We start from the raw sequence: 21,813 nt of genomic DNA on the forward strand, positions 1-21,813 counted from the left end.
CTTAACCTGTGCTCTTCTCTTGCACATCATTTACAAAAAATTAACCCTGGCCAGATGTATAAATAACATTTTTAAAAATTCTGTAAAAATACATTTAAGAATGTGATACACTTCACATACTTAGTGGACTCTGCAGTGTTGTTAAGCTATTGTTGAAGCAATTGTACTGTGGAATTTTAAGGGAATTCTTGCATGCCACAAATATTTTTTTCCAAATCTTGCAGAACCCAAAGTTCTCACCAGATTTCCAGTGCTGTCTACAGAATATCTGATAGAGAAATTCTAAACTTACTCTTCTTTTTCCACAGGCTGCTTTTCTGGAGAAAATGATCACTTTTTGTCAACCCATCAGCGGAAGAGTGGAAAACCTGTGTTTATTTATCATCATGTGCAGAGTGTGGAGAAAAGTCTGGATGAAGACAGTTACAAGAATTCCAAAGAAAATTTCCATTCTTCTTCCCACACCAAAATAAGCAAGTTGCATCCTGCGATCATTGTCAAATCAACCTTCCCTAGATCTGCCTATGACCCATCCCTCAATCTGTTAGCTATGACTGGCCAAGATTTGGAAGTGGAAAATCTTCCCATTCCTGCAACAAACGTGATTGTTGTGGTAAGTGCTTTTTTTCTGAGTCCTGGAAGTTTGTGAGGTTTTTTTGGTTTTGATTTGGGGTGGTTTTTTTTTTTTTTGGTGAATAAATATGCCTGTGGATAAATATAGACAGATTGCCACATGGAGTATCCAAAGTTCATATTCTGCTGCCTGGCCTATCATGTAAATGAAAATAACGACCACACATCTTGAATCTCTTCATTTTAATAGAATTTACATTCATCTACCTTCATCATGGTTAACAAACAATTTGATGAACCAGAGCAGAATATCTTTCTGTAGGGAAAGAATTTACCTTTCCTTCAAACGCCATTTTTTCTGGTGATGCTTGCACTCAGTGCTTTTGCAGGATGGGTTTTAAACTTACTCTGCATAGGACACAAGGAAACATACTTCAGGGAACAATTGTACAGAGGTAGAGAGATTTTAAAAAAACTAACATAGAGGTTTTGTTCACATCTATTTCTTCAGTAAATCCACTATTATGCTTACATAGCTTTTTGAAAACAAGCCTGTTTCTTGCAAAGAGTAAGAGCCGTGTTTTTGTTGGTGTAAGCCATACGCACTCTTTCTGGGATGTATGGACTGGGACTGTCTTCGTTCAGTTAACTGTCTGTATGGTCTTTCTCAAAAGAAGTGATGGCAGTGCTTCTACCTGCAGTGGAGGGCATGTCAGTGGAACTGTATACTAATGCTTCCCTGCTACATCCTCACTCACCTTTTGTGCCAGTGGAGAGCTGTCAGAGGACAGTACAGTATAGCCTGTATATGTTCTGCACAGACACTGTTCTGCCTCACTTTGGTGCATGGGTAGCCCTGCTTGATTATGGACAAGCAGGGAGGCATTGGGCTTATCCTTCTTCTTGGAGGGAAGAGCAACCATTCATAATGGCTCACACACTCAGACTGAACTAATAAAGATTAAACTGAAACAATGTGACCAATTACAATCAGCAGCTATTTGCGTAATGTTGTAAATTACTCTGTACAGAAGATGCTAGATGAAAAGAGACTGGCCTTTACAAAGAAGGAAAAAAGTGCATACAACACTAAGACATGTTAGTACACAAAGTGTTTCAGAATCACGTATGAGTTCTTCATACTGTTGATACCTTGATACCTCTAGAGATCTGCCCTCATGAATGCACCAGATACAGTAAAAGCTACTGACACATAAATGCATGATCATGAAAAGAAAGTAGTGATTTTATTAGACCAACATGGAAGTTTTAACAGTTAAAAAATACTATCAAGGATGTAGGCCCAAAAAGCTGTCCTCTAGACTGTTTTTTTTTTGTTGTTGTTTCTTTGTTTTGTTTCTTTTTAGAATGGTAGGGGTTGTAGGGGACATATAGAGATCATCTAGTCCAATCCCCCTGCAGAAGCAGGTCCGTTATTTCACCTCCTGTGAGGGTGAAACCTTTCTCTTGGTGCAAAGATCCCAGATTATGCATGGCCCTTCATTTTTTTCTTTATTGACACTGTTATCTATTGCCTGTTACATTAGTAGAGTTTTGCACACTTTTGGAGACCTGCAGGAGATCTCAACTTGCGATAGAAGAATCCTGCAAAATATTCTGGAGCAACCCTAATTGTAGCTGACTGTCTTTGTGCCTGCATTAAAAGCTAAGTGAGGTAGATTTTCAATTGGCAGCCACATTAAAAAAGAAATAAATCTATTAAATCTACATTAAGTTCTCATTAAGTGACGTCGCTCTTAAGCTTTACCGCTGCATTTCTAGGATGGAGCTGCTGCTCTGAAGCCTTCTGTTCTGACTGGGAACCATATGTGTTTTAAGGGGGGACATAACTGCATGAGCTAATCATGACATGAATGCTGTTTGTTGCTTGGGATCTTCACCTGTCTCTGGATATGTTGAAGGACAGTGTTTCTGGTTTGCTTTTATTGTCACCCTTTCAGAAAAAGCCTTTGGGGAAGCTCATGTTTTAAAACTGAAGCACTGAGAGTCAGGAAACTCATTGGACTAATCTCACCTTAAGAAATTTTGAAGGTGTCTTGGTCCAAAGGGCAGCTGTCTCACAGCAGGGTGGTTGCCATAATCCAAGCACAGCCCTGCTTCTTCCAGGTCTCTGTGCTTCAAAATGTTGTTTCTTCCTCTCAAATGTCACCTGAAGTAGATGTTAATGTTCATGTCATTACAAAGCGAGTCTGTTTTGTTTTGAATGCATAAATATCACTCATCTTTGCTTCAAACTAGCACTTCCTGTTTGTTCCTGCTTTTTGGTTTTTATCATGTAGAGCATTTGTTGTTTTGCCCTGGCTGACCCTTTTTGTTCCAGCCTTTAGCAATGTTGTTGGTTGCTCAACTTGAAAGGGCAATTGCTAGTGTTAATGCTTCCTGTAATCCAGTTACATGACTAGTGCACACTGTGATTTAGTATGAAAGCCAGCAACAGAGTTTTTTTTTTTTTAAATAAATCAGCACTATTGTGGCACTGCAGAGTGGAGGAAACTAAATTCAAGCTAATTTCAATAACTTGAGGTCCATTTCCTTCATGGTTGCGGTGGAAAGATAGGATGATTACATGACTAATGTAGAACTATTACAAGGTTATGTTTTGTACTAAGGACTAGACCATCTGACAAGCAAAATGTTGCCAATGCACAGCAGAGTGCTATGAAGCCAAGAATTCTGCAGGTATTGTATCAAAAAGTAATGCTTTGTGACTCTATCAAAAAAGGACACATGTTAAGAAGTAATTTTACTGAACCTGGGGAAATTGTAGTGCTTGTTTACCTAAGGGAGGAAGATGAGGGATTTATTTTTTGGGAATGAGTTTTATGTAACCAAAGGGTTTCCATCACATTACCCAGTATTAGGTTCCTGTTGGGTTTTGTGTGCAACACCTGCCTAGATGTGTTCCCATGTGACCTGATCTAGGTGGACCTGCTTTAGCAGGGGGTTGGACTAGATAATATCTAAAGGTCCCTTCCAACGCCTACCGTTCTGGGATTCTGTGATTCTCTGTGTGTGTATTCAGTGCACATTGTTTGTTGGGGGAAGTGTGGATGATCCAGAGCTCTTAGAAACATTTTGACTGTTCTATAAATGCCTTAATGCTTATCCATATGTTTTGTTTATCTGTGTCTCTAAATGTGAGACCATCTCATCTTGATTAACATATGGAATTACGTAATTTTTTTGTAATACTTGAGAGTTTTCTATTGTATGGATTTATTTTGGATCTCAGAAACTATACACTCATTGAACGTATTAGAGAGTTAATAGAGAAATTAACAAGTTTTCCAAATGTTTATTTGTGTTATTCCAAGTCTTTCTGATATTGAATGTAAGCACCACCAAGGTCAAGGCAGTACATGCAAAGTAGAAATAGAGTGTGGATAACCACGTATGGTTAAAAATGTTGTTGTCTGACACACTTGTTAAAGAAACCAAACATAAATACATACATATATACAGTTAGGGATGAACTGGAGAGAAAAGCAGGAGGGCTTGTAGTAAAAGTTATAGCTCAAACTAGGTCTAAAGTATCACCTTGTAGAGGTGCTAAAAGTATCATCCCTTGTAACTTGATATAGTTTGATCTGTCCAAAGTCTCTCTCAGGCACACAAGTGTGTTGTACTAAGTTTGGACCAAGCTCCTCAGTTGATTTTTTCACTGGTATCCTGTGAACTGTTTCAGAAATACAAAGGTAATAAAACTTGCTCAATATCTCAGGATTTTCCCTTTCATACCTATGTATCTTCTTACATAAATGTGAAAATCTGTCTCTATTGCTAAGAAAGGTCATGGCATTGTGATCACCTTCATCTTATCCCACCATTCCACCGCCTCTTACACACTACAATTTTCCCTTCTTGAATAGTGATGGCAGAGGTGCCAGATGGGCCTGGCCAGGCCAGAGAAGAGTCCAACTCAGAGCCAGGGGAAGTTTCACGAACTGCATATGGGGCCCACCACTGAAGTCCCCTCCCCCTCTTACCAAGCAAAAGCAGCTCAACACAAACCCATCACAAGTACCAACTGCACACTGGCTACTTACACATTTATACATATATTCATATATGCATACAGACATGTACACTTAGTGACATCTTAATCTGGATCTAATCCCAGCTTAAACAACACATTTAATATTGAAATAATGTGGAAATCCTTTCCAAATCTATGCACAGTTCAAGTAGATCTGCTTCTGGGTGGCTTTGGGTAGCTGAAAACCATGAGACTGTGAAACCACAGCTGAACTGTCAAATTCATCCTACAAGCGCTGCTATATCCTCTTGTCTAACTTTACTCATACTATATATACTTTTTGCTTACTTAGTGACATGCATAAGTTTGTACCTCTATCAGTTCCCCATTTCCTGATGCATCAGGTTGAATTATCAGTGTTAACACCTAGAACTCATCTACCTCATTTGTTACTATATTTTATTTATTTATTCTCACATTTATTTTTTTTTCCTGCTGAAAAAGTCTATTTTTCTAACTGTACTTTCTGTGAAGCAATGGCTTCCATGTGGAATGTCATCTCTATGTTCCTCTCATAATTCACAGGATATGCTGCTGTCTTGTCCTTCATTTATCTATTCAATACTTATTTTTGATGCAAGACTTGCTTTGTTCCTTATAAAGATCAGCCAAACAATGGAAACCAGGCTACAAAATATCCTTTCTTCTGAACAGTGAAATAGCCTCCACTTTGTTGGTGGAACTATATGAGGAGAGCTTGAAATTAAAGTGTGGGCATCCAATCCTTCCAATCATTTTCCGTCCAAAAAACATGCTTTCCCTATAGGTACATTTTTATGGAGACATTTAATATAGTTTTCATTTCTCTTCATAAAAATTGAATGATGTCTATGGAATTTGTTTTTTAATTTTTATTTAAATGAGAAATGCACGTTTCTTCTCACTGATATTTTGGTAATATAAGATGCCCTCTTTTTCAAGGTTAAGTCATAGAGTTTTACTGAATGAGAGGAGTAGGAGACAGAGAGCCCTCTGAGTCATAGCACCATGCTGTGTGTGAACTTTCTGTATACCAGAAGGTAAATGGCCTTCTGAGAATTATAGTAGAAGATGCTCTGATAAGTTTTTTTCACTAATAACCTGTTCCAGTTTTCCCCATGTGCACTCCACTGACTGACTGTTTTTCCATAGTCTCTTACTACTCTTTTTCACTGATGCTGAATATTTTGCCTTGATGTAAGATAAAATCTCTTCCTTTTTTCTGTTTTGTTAGGAACTCTTGTGTCTTTCAAATAACTGTGGCAGCCTCTGCCAGTACAGCATCCATCCAGTTAACTGTCCCAGTAAGGCCATGGTGAACAGTCTGTAAAGTTATACTTAAATGTTTCTGTCTCAGTCTGATAAAAACATATAGAAGTCTGTGTAAAATGTTGATAGCTGAGAGAGATCCATTAGACCAGAAATTTCTGACTGTTTTTAGAGATCACAAACCAAAAGCCATTCTGTACTTGGGAGGGAGAGGAGGGAGAAGAATGGATAAAGCTGGGAATATTCTTACAACAGAACAGGTGGGGTTTCTGAAGCAAGTAGTTTGTTGCTCATGCATCATCTGGCTTCCATCATGTGTTGCAAGATATGTCATAGTACAGCTAGTTTGGAATTTATTCAAAAGACTAATTTTATCTTCCTGTTACACACTGTAACGTAATGTCCTAATTTTGACTGGGATAGATGGAGATGTATGTATATGGAGTTCTATTTATAACTTGATGTAATTATACTATATTGTAATAACAGAAGTGACTAAGGAGCTGCTTTTTGATACTGCGTGAACTTGAAGTGTCAGCCTTGAGTCTGTCAGATTCTGACTCCATTAACCTTCTGGTGCATAGAAAGTCCATACACAGCATGGTGCTGTGACTTAGAGGGCTCTCTGTATCCTACTTCTGTTCAGTTAAAGTACCCTAAGCTCATTTCGTCTGTAGGCCTTGTGAAGAGGTGGTCAAAATACTTTTGAAAGTATATTAAGCTACAACATGAGGCAAAAATAAGGCAAAAAATGTTATAAGTGAGGAAAACAAGTTGTCCATATAGTACCAGGTCCACCAGTGCTGTCTGTGAAACAAAACAAGAAGTCAGATGCCATGGTTTGTCAATTTGCTGCTATTGCCAGCTCAAGAGAGGAGTGGGCACTTGGCCAGGCAGAGGAGGCATACATAGAAAATCATATCACTGTAAGGAGTTCTCAAAGGAACCTTTTGAGCCTTCTGAGGAGTAAAATTTCAAAATCCAGGAAGATATCAACCGTGTCCGTCTCCATTTCCAGATCATGTATTTTTCTGATGCTTGGAACAACAGAGGGTAAGTGCTGTGCTGATAGAAAACAAAGTTTGAAGACCTTATTAAAAAGCTGATTTGCTAACAAGCTCTAAATGTTAGTCACACATTACAACAGTGGGCAATATCAGGTAGTACCCTTGTGTGATTGTTATAGTCACAGTTGTGTCCCTTTGCACTTTACATCATGACCCAGACCAACGAATCTTTACAGTGTTTGACTTCTAGACTCAAGTCTGCCTTCTAATAAGAGATTGATGCTCACCATTATCTTATCCTTTCTTAAGTAATTATACTAGACATAACATATCTGCAGCAGGCCTTGCAAATAGACCTACTAGCCTGCAGCTCTGTCATTCTGGATTTTGTTTGCACAAAGAAATCTAGAGAGTCTGCATCAGTTGGCCTCATTTGCTTTCTGCTTCCTTCTGTGCACTTCAGCAGGGATAATTGCATGCTGAACCATTATGGTATTGTGTTTGCTGTCAGCCTTTGTGGGAAAACAGGAAACATTGCATTAGGTTGTAAAATGCACTAAAACCTCCTTAAGGCAATTTTTTGTCATCTGACTTGAAGATGTTGAAACAATGTTAGTGGGATATTCAGCAACACAGTGCTTTAATTGATTAGCTTACTGATTGGCATCTTTGGGCTTATTTTCTGTAACTTTCCGTGGGATTGTAAATGTTCACAAAAGCTAGTCATATCTTTGAGAGATTGCCTAGATCCTCTTTGGTCACAAAGTTTTCCTTTTCCTGCATTTTTGAGCAAAGGGAAGATGTTTCTTCAAGTCATTTAGTTTTCTTCATAAGCTACATGGTTTAAATGAAAATTATTTTAGGAGCAGGCTTTCTATATGTTTTTAAGCTAAAGCCTAAAGTTTTATTGACAGTTAGCATTGTGCAGTTCATCTGTAAGTGGTGTCAGATGTTCCATACTTCTTTCAGCTATATGTTCCTGTATTCGGCCAATCCCAGCTATAATGTAGATACTCATGTGTAGCAGATGGCAATCTGCTTATGTTTTCCTGTTTTTCAAATTGTTGAGTTTGATCCTTTAGTAAAGCCTGTATTAATTGATAGTTAAAAAAAAAAATCAGCCACAGTTGCAGCCAAATCAAAGATCTTCACTTTTTTTAAAGCATTTTCAAGATATCTCAGAAGCGCAGAACTCAAGAAAAGCATTTACACTCAAATGTGGGAGACCTAGCTCAAAGCCATGCTCTAAAGGAGGTAGAGGAGAAACCAGAACCTGAATTTCTCATCTTCGAGTCACTGAGCTAAAAAGTACAGAGTAGGTTAAATGAATTGTTAGACCCAAAACAAAGCATTTCAGCCAGCTGTTAATTAGCCTGATGTTACTGTTGAGCTGATCCAGGACAAATTCCTTGTATGTGTTTTTATTTAGTGTATGAAATAGGGGAAAAACCCCACAAGCCAGCAAACCTCACTGCTGCCTCCTTGTACCTTACATGGCCTCACTTATTCCTCTAATTGAAATAGGCTTCTCTACCATTTCTATGCCATTTTTACTGAGTTGGAGGAGAAACTATCCAGAGATTTAGACAACAGTGGCTTTTCCATCTCTTTTCTTTGGCTTCTTTGTGCCAATGCCCAAACTTTCACTTCGGATGATTCAGCATTCATCTTTGTAGGTAGACTTACACTCCTTATCAGTTGGAACTGGTGACTCCATTACACTGAAAAATACAGTCTTGTATTTCAGCAGGAATTCAAGAGATGGCTGCATCGTTATTGGTATTCTAGTATCCTTTTATAATTTTACTGAAAACTATTACTGCCTAAATTTGACTAAGGAAAAACTTTCCTACATGCAGAGTTCCAGATGTCATCACTGGAATCACATGTGCTTGAAATCCAAAATAATAAATTAATAAAATGTCCATACTGGTGTCATGAGACCCACCAATAAAAAATCAGTGACTACTTCCCATGATAAGTCTATGCATTGTGTTGAGAAAGTTCAGAAATAAAGACTGAAGAAGCCTTTTTTCTTCTTTCTATTTAATTAATTTAGTGAAACTCGGAGAGCTATCTTTGTGAAAACCCAAGTCCCCTACAGTAACATTTAAAAGGCAGATAAAGGGCACTCAGATAAAAAGCAAGACAGCATGTGTTTCCTTATCAGTCAATGTTTTGTTGGATCTGGCAGTTCAGCCTCTGGAATAATACTTTTGGTTCTTCACTTCTGACATCATTGCTAGGAAAAGTGATAGCTTCTATAAAGTTCTTCAATGGAAGGTTCATAATGTGTTCTGTATGTAACCCCTCAAATATTACACCTTACAAAAATTGCTTTTGAAAAAGAAAAATAGTATTTTTTAATATGATCGCTAGATTAATATCTGATATTTTTAAAACACAGTGATGTTTTGAATCAGACAAACATTATTAGGGAGCAGAACATGATCTTTTGAACACACTTTATAAAATGCATCCTACATCAAGTATTACTGCACTTTGGCATCACTTTTGCAAAAAAAAAATATTGAATTCTGAAATGAAATGCACAGGCTAGAAGGGTATTGGAGTCTGAAAGTGATCACATTGCTGTCAACTGAATGACACTTTTTCAGTCACCTCAGTATGAAAATGGTTCATGGAAAGAGGAATAAACCAGAGAAGTAAGCAGAGGTACAAAGGCTTTGTCTTTGTTGTTGTTGCTAAAAGCATTTAAGTAATGTTTTGCTGTCCTTCCTTTGAAGGTCAGTCAAGATCAACAGTTTGTAATGAAACTTAATTCTTATTACCCTGCATCACAATAAACTGGTGGAAAATATTTTTAGTGGATACAGTGCTTTGAATCAAGTGTCATGTAAAGTGTTGGGAGTATGTGGATATTGCTAACATAATAGCATTGAATAGTGTAGGAAAGAGGTTGACTGTATATGTTGTATTTATGTTTATTTAAACATCACTTGAAGCAGATTTACATTTTATCCTTTATTAGCTGTTGAGGAACAATAGCAGAATGTCTGCTTTGTACAGATTTGGCTGAGGGTATACATTCTCCTGGGGAATAGTCATTGTGTAATAAAGTGAAGCACAGAAATCAGTGACAATATAAGTCAAGATTTTGGCATTTACAATATACTAAAGTAAATTTTGCTTGATTTATGCAATGCCATTGATTTAATTTATTTTGATTTTCCCTCATGTTATTGTTAATGTTTTTAGAATAAGAAGTTATTTTTTTGCTGGTACTAAATGTACTAGTAATCTTGTGTCCTTGTTGAAACCACACTGAAAGAAATGAGTATCATTTCTGTTACAGTCCTGAGGTGTTCTGGCAACATTTACAGCTTTCTGCATTATTTAGCCAAATTGTTGCTGATATACTTTCTTTGTGCGACACATAATGTATTGTCTAATTAAGAACACAGTTCTGGAGGCTAACCTTTACAAATAGGTATAATATTTCAATTTCTGTAGTAATTATTTCATATTATATCAGTTTCATTTCAGGTACTGTACCATTAAAACACAAATATTTTGTGTTTAGTGGAGGAATGACCTTAAATACAGTACTTTTAGAATCTTTGCATTCTTCAGGCAAAATAAAACAGTATGGAAATTATATTCCTTTTTCTTAAGGTGATGATGAAAAATAAGCATGAAGCAGATGTTGTCCCCAAAACCTCTCTTACAGGCTTTCTCTGGAATGGTGCAACAGGATGCTGTGGCTCTGCCTAATTAGCCACAGTGGAAGTGTATACAGGCAATAGAAATTAACTTGAAAATTAAAGATACGCACTTCCTTTCACACTAGTTAAAGACCCCTCCCTTTTGTCCACTGCCTACTGTGACATACAGTTAGTTTTAAGGGTTTCTAGATTGACCCTGTTAGAAATACTGTGTTGAAGGATGACTGGGGTGGGAGGAGGGATGGTGATTATTAGGTGTAGGAACACCTCCCTGTGTGCTATATACATACTTTTGTGGTTGGAACAGGAGGCTATTGACTGGAGCTGGGAGAACAAGGAAACAACCTGCAAATTTACAGGACCACTCAGATAATGAAATAGCAAGAAAGCTACTGAATATTGATCAAGAAAATTACTTAAAAACCTCAAACAACAACTGACCCCTCTAGAAATAAGTAGTAGGATGGTAATTAACTGAATAGGTAATTTGACATCCATACACTAAATAAAATCTTGATTGTAGCTTTAATTTTTAAATATGTTTCCTAAGAATCTGCCTGAAAATGCATATAACATCAAATGAAATAACTGTAATGTGAGGCTTTCAGTAATGAATGAATTACAAAACCATATGGATGCATTAAGTAGAATAATAAATGTACCATACACAAAAGTAGGACATGCATAAATGATTTATGCTGTCCCTTCTCATCAGTTCTTGGCTCTTTGAGTCTCAGTTGAAAGCCAGAGTAGTTGGATATTAGAAAAACTAGATTTGTTAGATAACAGACAACTTTCATTAAAACATTAATTAATTTTAGAAGGCTGAGAGCCTGATACATTAAAAGTACTTTCAGAGCAGTGCTACTTCAGTCATATTTTTTCTATTTTAATTACTGTCTTCCTCTGGTCAATGAAAGTTATTCATGTTCTTCTTCAACTTGCTCAGCAAGCATGACAGGATACTATTGTGTTTGTAGAAGTAAGTATTGTCTTGCCCAAACAATTCCAAATGCTTCAAACAGCTGAATGGTACAGTAATAAAAGTAAGATGACTATTCTTGCAGTAAACTAACTGTTACTGAGCTCATTTCCAGGGCAGAGATTTTGAAGACCTATGTTAGGCAGCTCATTCTATGCATAGTCCTTCATGCCAGTAGACAAGGGAAGACTGCAGAAAATACCTTTGTTTCCTTTTTTCTTTTCACATTTCCTGTACCTAGACATTAATTTAAAGTCTCTTTTAATGGCCTTTAATAGTTTCTATCCTGGATTCTAATATCATTAAGAAGATGGCCAAATAAACACTTTGTATCACTCTTACGAAATGAGAGCACAACACACATGCTAAAATTAACATGAGATGTGAGCTACAAGCTTACTCAATGAGGTAAATATCTACACCAAAATGATCAGAGTTGTTTTAATAAAATACTTCAGGACAATTTTCAACACATAACTGGATTTACAATATCGGTTCTAAAAATGTAAAAGATTCAGCCTGACACTAATATTATTCAGTATGAATAGCATATCTTTGTGGTAGTGATAAATATACTAAGAAGAAGTAGAGACAGGCAGCTTATTTTCAAGGATCATATTTATATTTGTCCAAGTGTTGAGAGTAGGATATTTTTATAATGAGTTCTTCATTATTGAAAGGAAGGACTAAGAGATATTGTAGCTATTGAAAAAAACCTGCTAACATAATGTAACAATACACTGATATAACATAGCAAGATCATGATGTAGATGTCCTGGGCACAAAGTTAGCTCACGTCTATCAGGGCTTGCTAGCCAAAGCCTAGCATCAATGCACAGAGCTAGCCAATCCTAACCAAAAAGTCCCTTGGAGTCTCAGTGCCAGGGAATGTGTTACAGCACATGAGCATCGGTATCAGCCCTAAATTATTATATCCTCCAGACTCTTAGCTACTACTGCTTAAGGGAAGCTTTGGTGTCTCTATGTTCATGTGTCTTTAAATTGAAATACAAGGGCAAATGAGCACTGACTGACTGTCCTACTCACAGTTAAACCCTTTCTCTTGTTCTTGTGTAATTGATCTTTCTTCTTCAGTAGTGCTACCAGTTTGTTTCACTGGCCAGTCAGGTGTGTTCAATAGCTGGTAATGCTTTCTCTTGGATTACATCAAATTCACTTTTGCTTTCTACCATTATCTTTCAGTGTACTGTAAAACCTACTGGGCTAAGAGCTGTAGGCTTTCCTAGGGGCTTGACAAAAGTTACTTGCCTGCCCTGTTTGACTCATGGGCTGCCAGTTGACCAGTCCTCATCTGTTACGAGAACAGCCCTATAAATTGTTTTTGTTAAAGGCAAGAGACTTTATTTGAAGAATCCAGTGCTTTTGGCATGCTACATATTCATCGCTCTCTATCAATCACTGAAGAAATTAAATACTTCAGAATTACATATCTGCTGCTTGAAAGGACTGCTCAGTTACTGTGGCCTCAATGTCTTGTGTGTTGCCAGTCCTAGTGATCCCAGCCTTTGCCAAATACAGCTGTGTAACTTTGGCAAATGCTGCTAGCTTTCCTTTGTCTTAATGGTGTTATAACCCTTTCCATCCATTGCTCTACTACTATTGATCTTTGCTCTCTTGGCCATGTTACTACTGTTGTAGTTTCTTCAGCTGTAATGGAAAGGCATTGACTATAATCTTAGGCTCCAGTATATAGTAATTTATTTTCTTGGCTTGTCTACTTTAACATACAGGCTACAACTTTGCTTGCTTAAATCATACTCTGTCTGGAGGCTGACTGACTCTGCCTCTATATTTGGCTTTCTTTTTCTTTCCTTTGTCTTTAATTGTGGACTTCTTTCAAAACTGAGGCTGATGCAATATGAGAGTAACTTTACTTTGATATTACATCAGCTGCCAACTAGCTCTCTAACAGCTTATTAGTTATGGATTGGATCACCCATTCCATGTAGCAGCTGAGCTGTATAGGAGGCTGATAAAGAATCATTGAAATAAAGTCTTCTGAGTCAAAAACTGAAGGGTTATCTTGAAAACAAAGTTACTTTTTAGAGAATTTTGAGTTTTGAGATAAAAAAGAAATTAACTGAGACAAAATGGAACTCTTTAGACCCTTTAATTGGGATTAAGGAGGAATTGAGAGTCATGCACACAAAACGTCCAGGATCACAGAGGTCAATGCACACAGCTACTATGGACACTCAGGTTCCAGAGCCTCTTTTGCTACATCCCGGTAGGAGCCAAGAGTCACAAGGAGAAAGTTAATGCAGTCATCCAAGACAGGTTATTTGGTGTCTTTGTTTACATTTTAGAGTAGGTTTGAGACAGACTCATGCAGGAGTTGTTTTCAGCGTAGCTGAGATTCAGAAATCTTTTTTAGCCACTGAAATGCTTTGCTCTGCTTTCCAGATCAACTTTTATTTAATTATTGGGACTGAATGGAATCTGTGGTGTTGGCAGAGAGAGATGTATCTGGGAGTCTAGTAATTCAATTAATCACGTGGCATACAGAGACTAAAGCAATATTTCTTTATTCTGAAGCATATAAAGATCAGGGACTTGAGCTGAGCTCTCCCATAGCCAGTATGAAGTGCTAACCACAGATCTGTTTCTTATTCTGAAGTACATCAAACTTCTTCAGATCTTCCGCAGATTGGCCATTAGTGACATTATCAGCAATATACTATTTCTCAGCAGTATAAGAATTGAAGGAAACACTGTAAATTAAAAGTTAAGACAGGTATTTTCTGTACAGGTAGATAACACCAGGTACAACCTATGTGCTTTACCTAGTAAAGTGGGAAGTCAGAGTTTGATTTTCAGAGGCAATATTGGACAGGTTTCATGAACAGAAAGAAACAAATAAAACTTCAGTGTGGTGAATCTAGCACACTCCATTATTCTCTGTTTGGAGCTTCTAAAAAATTCTCCATGTATAATTAGGAGTCATTTAGTTAAAAATCATAATGCCAGCTAGACAATCATTTCAGCCAGACTTGCACTACGTTACTTCTGCCTTGTTCGTGCTTTCCCAAATTATATTTTCAGCTGGGACTTGCAAGAGAATGCTACTAACATGAATTGATGTGAAGCTTAATAAGAGTCCTAACTGCTTGATATGTTTTATGTTGCCCTGTATAAAACTTGTATTTCACTCAATTTAATCAGGCATGTGATGTATTCAAAAGCATTGACTCAGAAGAACATTGCTGCAGTTTTCATACATCCTTCTCTCTTTTTTTTTCTTCATCCATTTCTGTTCTGGTTAACCATTCAATGATTACCATGCATTGTTCTCTACCCTTTTACATCCTTCTCTTTCATTCCTGTAATGTGTTTGCTGTAGCTTTTGCCCTCCCAATACCTAGTCTGTGGTGCTTAAGACATTTGTCTCACCATCCATTCAAACAGTCCCTAGTGCATGTTCTTTCATTTCTTCCCTATCAGACTCTGCTGGAATCTTTAATCCTTTCCTCATCCAACCCTTGTCACATCTCTTTTTTCTTTTTAACATGTGTTTGGGTTTCAGCTATGGTATGGCAGATCTCTAACTTCACTCCAAATCTTTTATAATAAATTTAAACTTGGAAAAATATTTTACACACTACATTCAACTTCCTCGATTATGCTCCCATGTAGCTGCTGGAAGAGAAGTTCTGTTTTCCTCCTTGGAGTGCAGCATTGGTCTTCTGCACACTTCTGCCTGTGCACTTACCTATTCTTCTCACACCTTCTCATTCTTCACGTGCTTTACAGTTCTACCTTCCTTTTGGCATCTCTTCAGTTCTACACCTTACCCCAAGCTACTATCAGGGCCTTGGCTTACCTTTGGTTTTTAGTCACCTTCACCCATGACTTTTTTTTCACCTTTGTCTTTTCTACTCCCTCCTTTAGTCTGGTACTCTCAAACCATTTTACTGATCTATTTTTCCTCTCTGTTTTACATATTTCCTTCTCTTTGGTCCCTGTGATAGTCTTCCTCTTTTTCTCCCAGGGCTTTTATGTTACCGGATTTCTGACAAAGTTGTGGATGTAATATGCATCTTCTCAACATATATTGTGACATCCTGGCAGATGTTCTCAACTCTGGTTTTAATTGTTTTGTTTGGGAGTGTGTTTTCTGATTATTTATTTTGTTCATGGCAAATAACTGCTGTGGTTCCCTGTGAGCATTTCAGAATTTCCTTATTTGCTTGTGTTAGGCTAGGGAAGGCCAGCTAAAGAATATTCCTGCTGTCAGCATATAGTTGCCTTGATTTTTAGTGCTCCACGGACTTCTGGATTCCGGGTACTGTGAGAATTATTGTTAAGCATGTACACCCATGTACTTACAGACTTGGAATTAAATGATGCTATAAGTGATTTCTGAAAATTCCATTTAAACTTGGGACTAAAATATGCTTTGCAGTCCAAGATTAAATTTTGCTCTTTTTGATAAAGTGTAATTAAAAAAAAAAATTTTCAGTTTGGAAAGGTTCATGTTTGCCACATGAGTAATGACTAAAAGAAACTTATGTCTGCTCAAAGACAATTGAAAAGTTCTCTCAGATGAAGTCAATATTGATTGAAGTTTCATTCATTATAAGGTGTAAGTGTCAAAGGTCACTTAGCCATATTAAAATATGCAGTGTTTCTTAAGTGTAGGCCATTGAATAGATTGGATTTGTGCTCTGTGGAATTTTGGAGGAAGATGGCTAGTGAAAATATGTAGAAAACTATCAACAGTATTGTCCACCAGATGTCCCTGTACTCACAGGTGGTAATGAACAATATTCATTCAACTTTCTAATTGTTTTTATTAAAGACAGTTTACAAGCAGTGTATGTATTTCCCAAGTCTCTGTTAACCACTGTGTAATAAGATCATGAATAAATGGCAATTAGATTAATGGTATTTGAGAGCTGTAGTTATGAAAATAAATTACAGGAATTCACTGTTAAGTTTCTACTTGCCATTTCAGTTTTGTGTGCTTTTTCTTCTCTTGGGAAGCAGTCTATCTTTATCATGAATTGCATGGTAGGACTGATAAATATTGATCTCTTATATTTGTAATTTATATAAATTTGTGTATGTAAATACAATTAGTCATATAAATACAGCCAATCAGTATATTCTTATCTGCTTATATATAAAAGACTCTAGGTTACTAGAACTGACAGTACCAGTGAGTTGAAAGCTTTTGTGGAGATTTAACCTGGGTAGATATTGGAGTTGACTGTAGTCATGGTACCTGCATTTATGAGGAGTGTTTCATTGCTGTCAACTGCTCCCTTAGCTTGCCATAAAGCATTCACCAGCCAAATGTTATGTTATCCATACATGTTTAGGGGCTACAGCAGGACTCTTTTCAAGTGGGGACTTTGGCTACTGTCCTCAGTTCTTTAGATAACTGTATACCTAACCATATCTGTAGTGGGAACTGAGCAGTTCTGCTATCATGTATGCCCTTAAACATAGTGGCCAATTTGAAGATGCAAACTGACTTCCTAGGGATGCCGTGACATCGGCAGGACGCCTTGTCCTCCTTTTCCCTGGAATGACTAAGCTGCCAGAAGAACATCTAAATGCTGAGAGCAAGGTCCTGGCGTGACTGAGAGATCCCATCCCGGGCATTCACTCTGAGAGATCTATGTTGGTGTCTATCCTTGGAGATAGAAACATCTAACAGTGGTGCCAGGCCACTTGGGCACAGGGCCCATGTCTAAGCCTTCCTTTCCTCTTCTGTGTCAGTGCCACTGTGGTGTAGCCCAGACTAGTAATGTGCAGCCCTAGCAAGCTCTGCAGATGTTCCCTACCTGTGTGCTATTGTGTATCTTGACAGCTACTACACATGGCCAAGGCCCCAGCTAACTATGGGGGCTGCTGTCTGGCCTCCTCTCTCTCTGCAACAGCTGGCATGCTTAGGTACAGACCTGTGGAAAGTAGCACTTTGGGGTAGAGTGGCCTCTTCTATGATACAAAGGAAGTACATTCCTTGGGAAAGGCCATGTGCCTCCTGCTCCTATGGCTGCCCTGAGTCTTTTATCCCTCTCCTGTTTTGCTGCAAGGAGCTGCTGGATGATGACATGAATCAAAGAGGGCTTGGGTAGAACTCTGTGGGAAGGGCACATGATGTTTGTACTAGCAAGGCCTGGGACAGATGCTCAGCAGACCCAAATGCTCCCTGCAGTGTTGACATACCTGAGCCAATCTAAGGTGTCTTGCTTGGGAGCTGTTGTGTAGACCTTGCTTTGGGCCTAAAGAAGAATCCAAACAAATGAGCATGGACTAACTGCAGGTTTGCAGAACCAAATCTTGTGTACTTGCTAAACAATACATGTGTGGAAAGCCCATCTCAATCGGTAGATATCTACTTATTCTGAAGATTAGTCCTCTTTTATGGAATTATGGTGATGCTGAATGCATTTTCACAAGAATGCATCCTGTGTTTAGCAGAGATAAATTAAATTTAAGATGTGGACAGAATTACAATTTTTTATAATCATAGTCATGATTTTTCAGATGTTTATGTGTTTTGCAATATGTTACTTGATTAGAATGTTTTATTTTAATAATGGTTTTATAACCAATCTGCTGCTTTAAAATCATAACGTTTTCCAAGATGCATAGCCTTGAAAATTTCTGTTGAATGTGAAGGAATTTATTTACAAGCATTTCTGATGTCTTCTGCCTTTAAAAAAAAAATAATGCTACCTAAAAGATTCTTATTACAACTGGGTAAAGGTTTATTGCCCATTAATAGCACCTTCTGATAACGATTATAGAGGAAATGATACAGTTCCTGTTGTTTTCCACTGTGTTTGTGGTTCTGTCTTTTAGTAAATGCATGTGACTTTGTTGATTAGTGAGCAGCAATTTTTCATATTAGATGCATATATTGATTCATCAGTAGGAATTTTCTCTTAATAAGATGTCTGCCTATTGGTATCTAAGCACTCTAAGCTTGATTAAGTAAGGGGAAATCAGTGGGAGCTAAAGGAGACAGGAAGGTGTTGGGAAAGAGTAAATTTCTTTACTAATGTGGATAAAATAAGCCTCTTCTGAAAGCAGCAGACATCCTTATCTTGGATGTAGATGTGTTCAGAGTTTATCTTTCCTATATTAAGATATCAACAAACACTTTATTACATAAAAAATTGTCATGCATGTATATTTGTGTGTATGTGTGTATATATATATAAAAATGACGTATTGCATGGAAAGTTAGGTGTTTGACTTTTTGGTTTCACAGGTTTTTGTTTATGTGAGGCATTATTTTCTCTCAAGAACAACTATCAAACAAAACAATAACAAAAATTGTTTACTGCCATAGCCTAGCAAACAACGCATGAAAGGTTATTCCAAGTATATTAGAAAACACTGCTGAGATTTTCAAATGCATAGAGCAATACAAAAGTAATTTCATTTTTAAATCTTTCTTTCTCCTAAATATATTTCTTTTTAGTAAAGTATTTTCACTTTGTGACATACCATGACATTAACGTAAAGAAGCTTTCAGGAAGAAGGTTTAGTGGAAGTAAAGGCTTTATGTGCATTTTAGCTCAACAGAGTGAGCTAAATTTATTTCAGTTCACTGAGCTAACTATGTAACTTAATCCTGTTATTTTATTTGTAGTTTCCTGGATTATCTCTAGCTCTTTAATCTCATAAAGTACCTTGTTTATTAAACTGCTTGCATGTGTTGGGGAGTGGCAATGAAAAAGAAATAGAGACAACAAATTGCTTGCACAACTTTCTTAATTTGAATATAGGAATGTATGCTACCTACTCTAAAGGCAGTAATGAAGTCTGATTATGTAAGTACTTGTAATTTTTTAACAGATTTTGTGATTAAACCTAGAAGGAATGGTACAAAATAGGCAAAGGCATAATAACCAAGTTGTGTCTTAGCTCTTTTTTAGCAGTATGTTGCTAATGCTGCAATAAAAGGGACCCAATCTGAAGTTGCTTGAAATTGCTCATTACGTCTTGTATTTTTAATGAGCTCAATTTCAGTTCACAGACCAATTTAGCACTGATTAACTCTACAATGATGGTATTTATGAAATATTACAATACTTGTGCCAATATAAAGCGTGTATCATACAAACATGGGTAAGATTTGGACAGTAATGGCCTTTTTTAATAATAAAATTTCTTCCATCACCCTCTCTTCAAAGGAGTTTGAATCCTCTTACTATGACATCTTAGAATTATCTTTACTGACAGTGAGTGTAACACCTATCTTTTAATCTGGTAGAGCTTTGTGAGGAGACTTGATGGTGGATTTTTGAAGTTAAGGAAAAATGCAATCAGTAGAGGAATTGGTTTAAATTACTATTAACCATATACATTTGGTTAATAGTAGTTTCTGTGCTATTGTAAAGTCAAAACATGGCTAGAAAAAATGTGAAACAATTCAGCAATTCTGAGTATTATCTATATGATGTACAGTGGAAGCAAGCTCTTGGGTAATATATATACTGTTTCTTTGATTATTTTATTTCATGCTTAGTTGACCTCTGTGCCCCTATATTTTTTCTGTTACCTTGGTGTGTTTTGCATTATGTATGTGTATGAAAAATACCTGTGCATAGTTCAGGCCCGTAGGTGTTTCTGTCATAAGTTGGAGCCACATTTAGTTTGTATCTCTGTGTCTTCAAACACTGAAGCATTGATTTACCAGTGTCTTACTGAGAGAAGGGAGCCAAAAGTCCAGTCCTACAGACACTTGCTCAGACTGTACACGCCTTAGATAAATAGCTGCAGAGGACATGGTGCTGTGTTCATTTCTACTTTAATGATGATAACAGGCTCAAGTTCACTGGTAGTTTCTGCCTAGGCAAGATTGTGGTCTGAGTACATAGGAAAATGAAAGCTACAAGCCAGCAGTGAATACAGTACTACAAATGAGGAACGAGGAGAGGAATGAATGCATTCTGTCTACTTATATTTTGTAATTTTGAGTCTTATGAATATGTTGTCTCAAAGTTCTCAGTTTTCAGTGAGCACGGATGGCTACTTTTTCTTTTTTTTTAAATAGGTGTCAGGATTATATCTGTGGTTCCAGAATACCTTTCTAATAGCTAGTTCTTGGTGTTGGTCAGTGTGACATTTAGCTCTGCCTGACGGCTCCCTGACAGAGTCTTCAAAAGACTAGGTCTGCCTAGAATGCAACTATACTTCATTTCTTGTCTTGTCCTTTCTTTTTTCACATAAGGGTTAATAGTACTAAGGATTCACTTTTTCTGAGGACAAACCTAACGCCTGATTTTCAGTGAACTAATCTGTTTACATTTGGCTTGTCTCCATCAATAACAAACAATATTAAGTTCATTAAATAGCATCCTAGTATTTTAGAGCATTTGCACATAAGTTTTGCCAAACAGTACTTGAAGGTTGATTAGACAATGAAAAAGGCAATTCTCCTAATTTAGTGTGTTAGTTATTTCTCATAACATTTGGATTGTAGTCCAGGATAGATGAAATATATTCACAAAGGCAAAGATCCAGGAAAAACCTTTCCTTCAGCAGAGTAGCTGAAATGAACAAAATGTTCCTGGTTCTTTAATTGCTTTTCTTTCTATGACTTGCCATATCACATAATAACATGAAGTAAAACAAAAGTGCATCTGTCTAATCTTGTAGCACTCATTCAAGCTGAATTACTTCAATTTGAACGTCTTGCTTTTGGTTGTGCTTCTCTTGCTACAATAATAGAGGTGAAATACCTCTGACCATAGAGGATGGCACATATGAGAACAGTAGTTTACTTAGATAACCACGATCTTGTCAAGCAGCTTGTTTGATTCATTTTTGGAGAGGAGGTTAAGAGAAGAATGATCTTCTAAAAGAAAGGGTCAGAGCTCTGCTCCAGAGCCACCTGCTTTTGGAGTAGGGTGGCTTTTCAACACCTGTTTCTTCTGACTGCAACCATAAATTGGTCAAGGTGTGCTCATGCTTAAGAAACTAACACACTCTTAGAGATTTTAGCCACTCCCATATTTTCAGACTCTATAAAGGTCATTCTCATAAGCGTCTGTTTACTGATTTGATCACATTAAGCCCCTTAGAAGCCAGAGCAGCAAATAAGCACACATTATTGTGCATATTGCAAAGAGCTATCTGTAAATGTGCCAAATCAGGTATTGGAAGCAGTATGACAATCATCACTTAGTAGCCATAGCCATGGTAAACTTATAAGTCTGAGGAAGCTGTTTGGGTTTCTCTACACTGCACCTCAAAATCCTGTGACTTAGCAAGTGG

The 21,813-nt window shown here is 37.2% G+C and overlaps 1 protein-coding gene across 1 annotated transcript in view; it reads left to right on the plus strand.

The window, feature by feature from the left end:
- The first annotated feature begins 535 nt into the window (after positions 1–535).
- The window catches only part of PTPRR (protein tyrosine phosphatase receptor type R), a 133,619-nt gene continuing 112,341 nt past the window's right edge, over positions 536–21,813 (plus strand). Inside the window, exon 1 of the mRNA XM_010202606.2 lies at positions 536–613. Within this exon, the coding sequence (XP_010200908.2) occupies positions 551–613 (63 nt within the window). The 5' untranslated portion in view covers positions 536–550. The remainder of the gene's footprint in view (positions 614–21,813) is intronic.

The sequence above is a fragment of the Colius striatus genome, chromosome 1, assembly GCF_028858725.1.
Source record: "Colius striatus isolate bColStr4 chromosome 1, bColStr4.1.hap1, whole genome shotgun sequence".
NCBI lineage: Eukaryota > Metazoa > Chordata > Aves > Coliiformes > Coliidae > Colius > Colius striatus.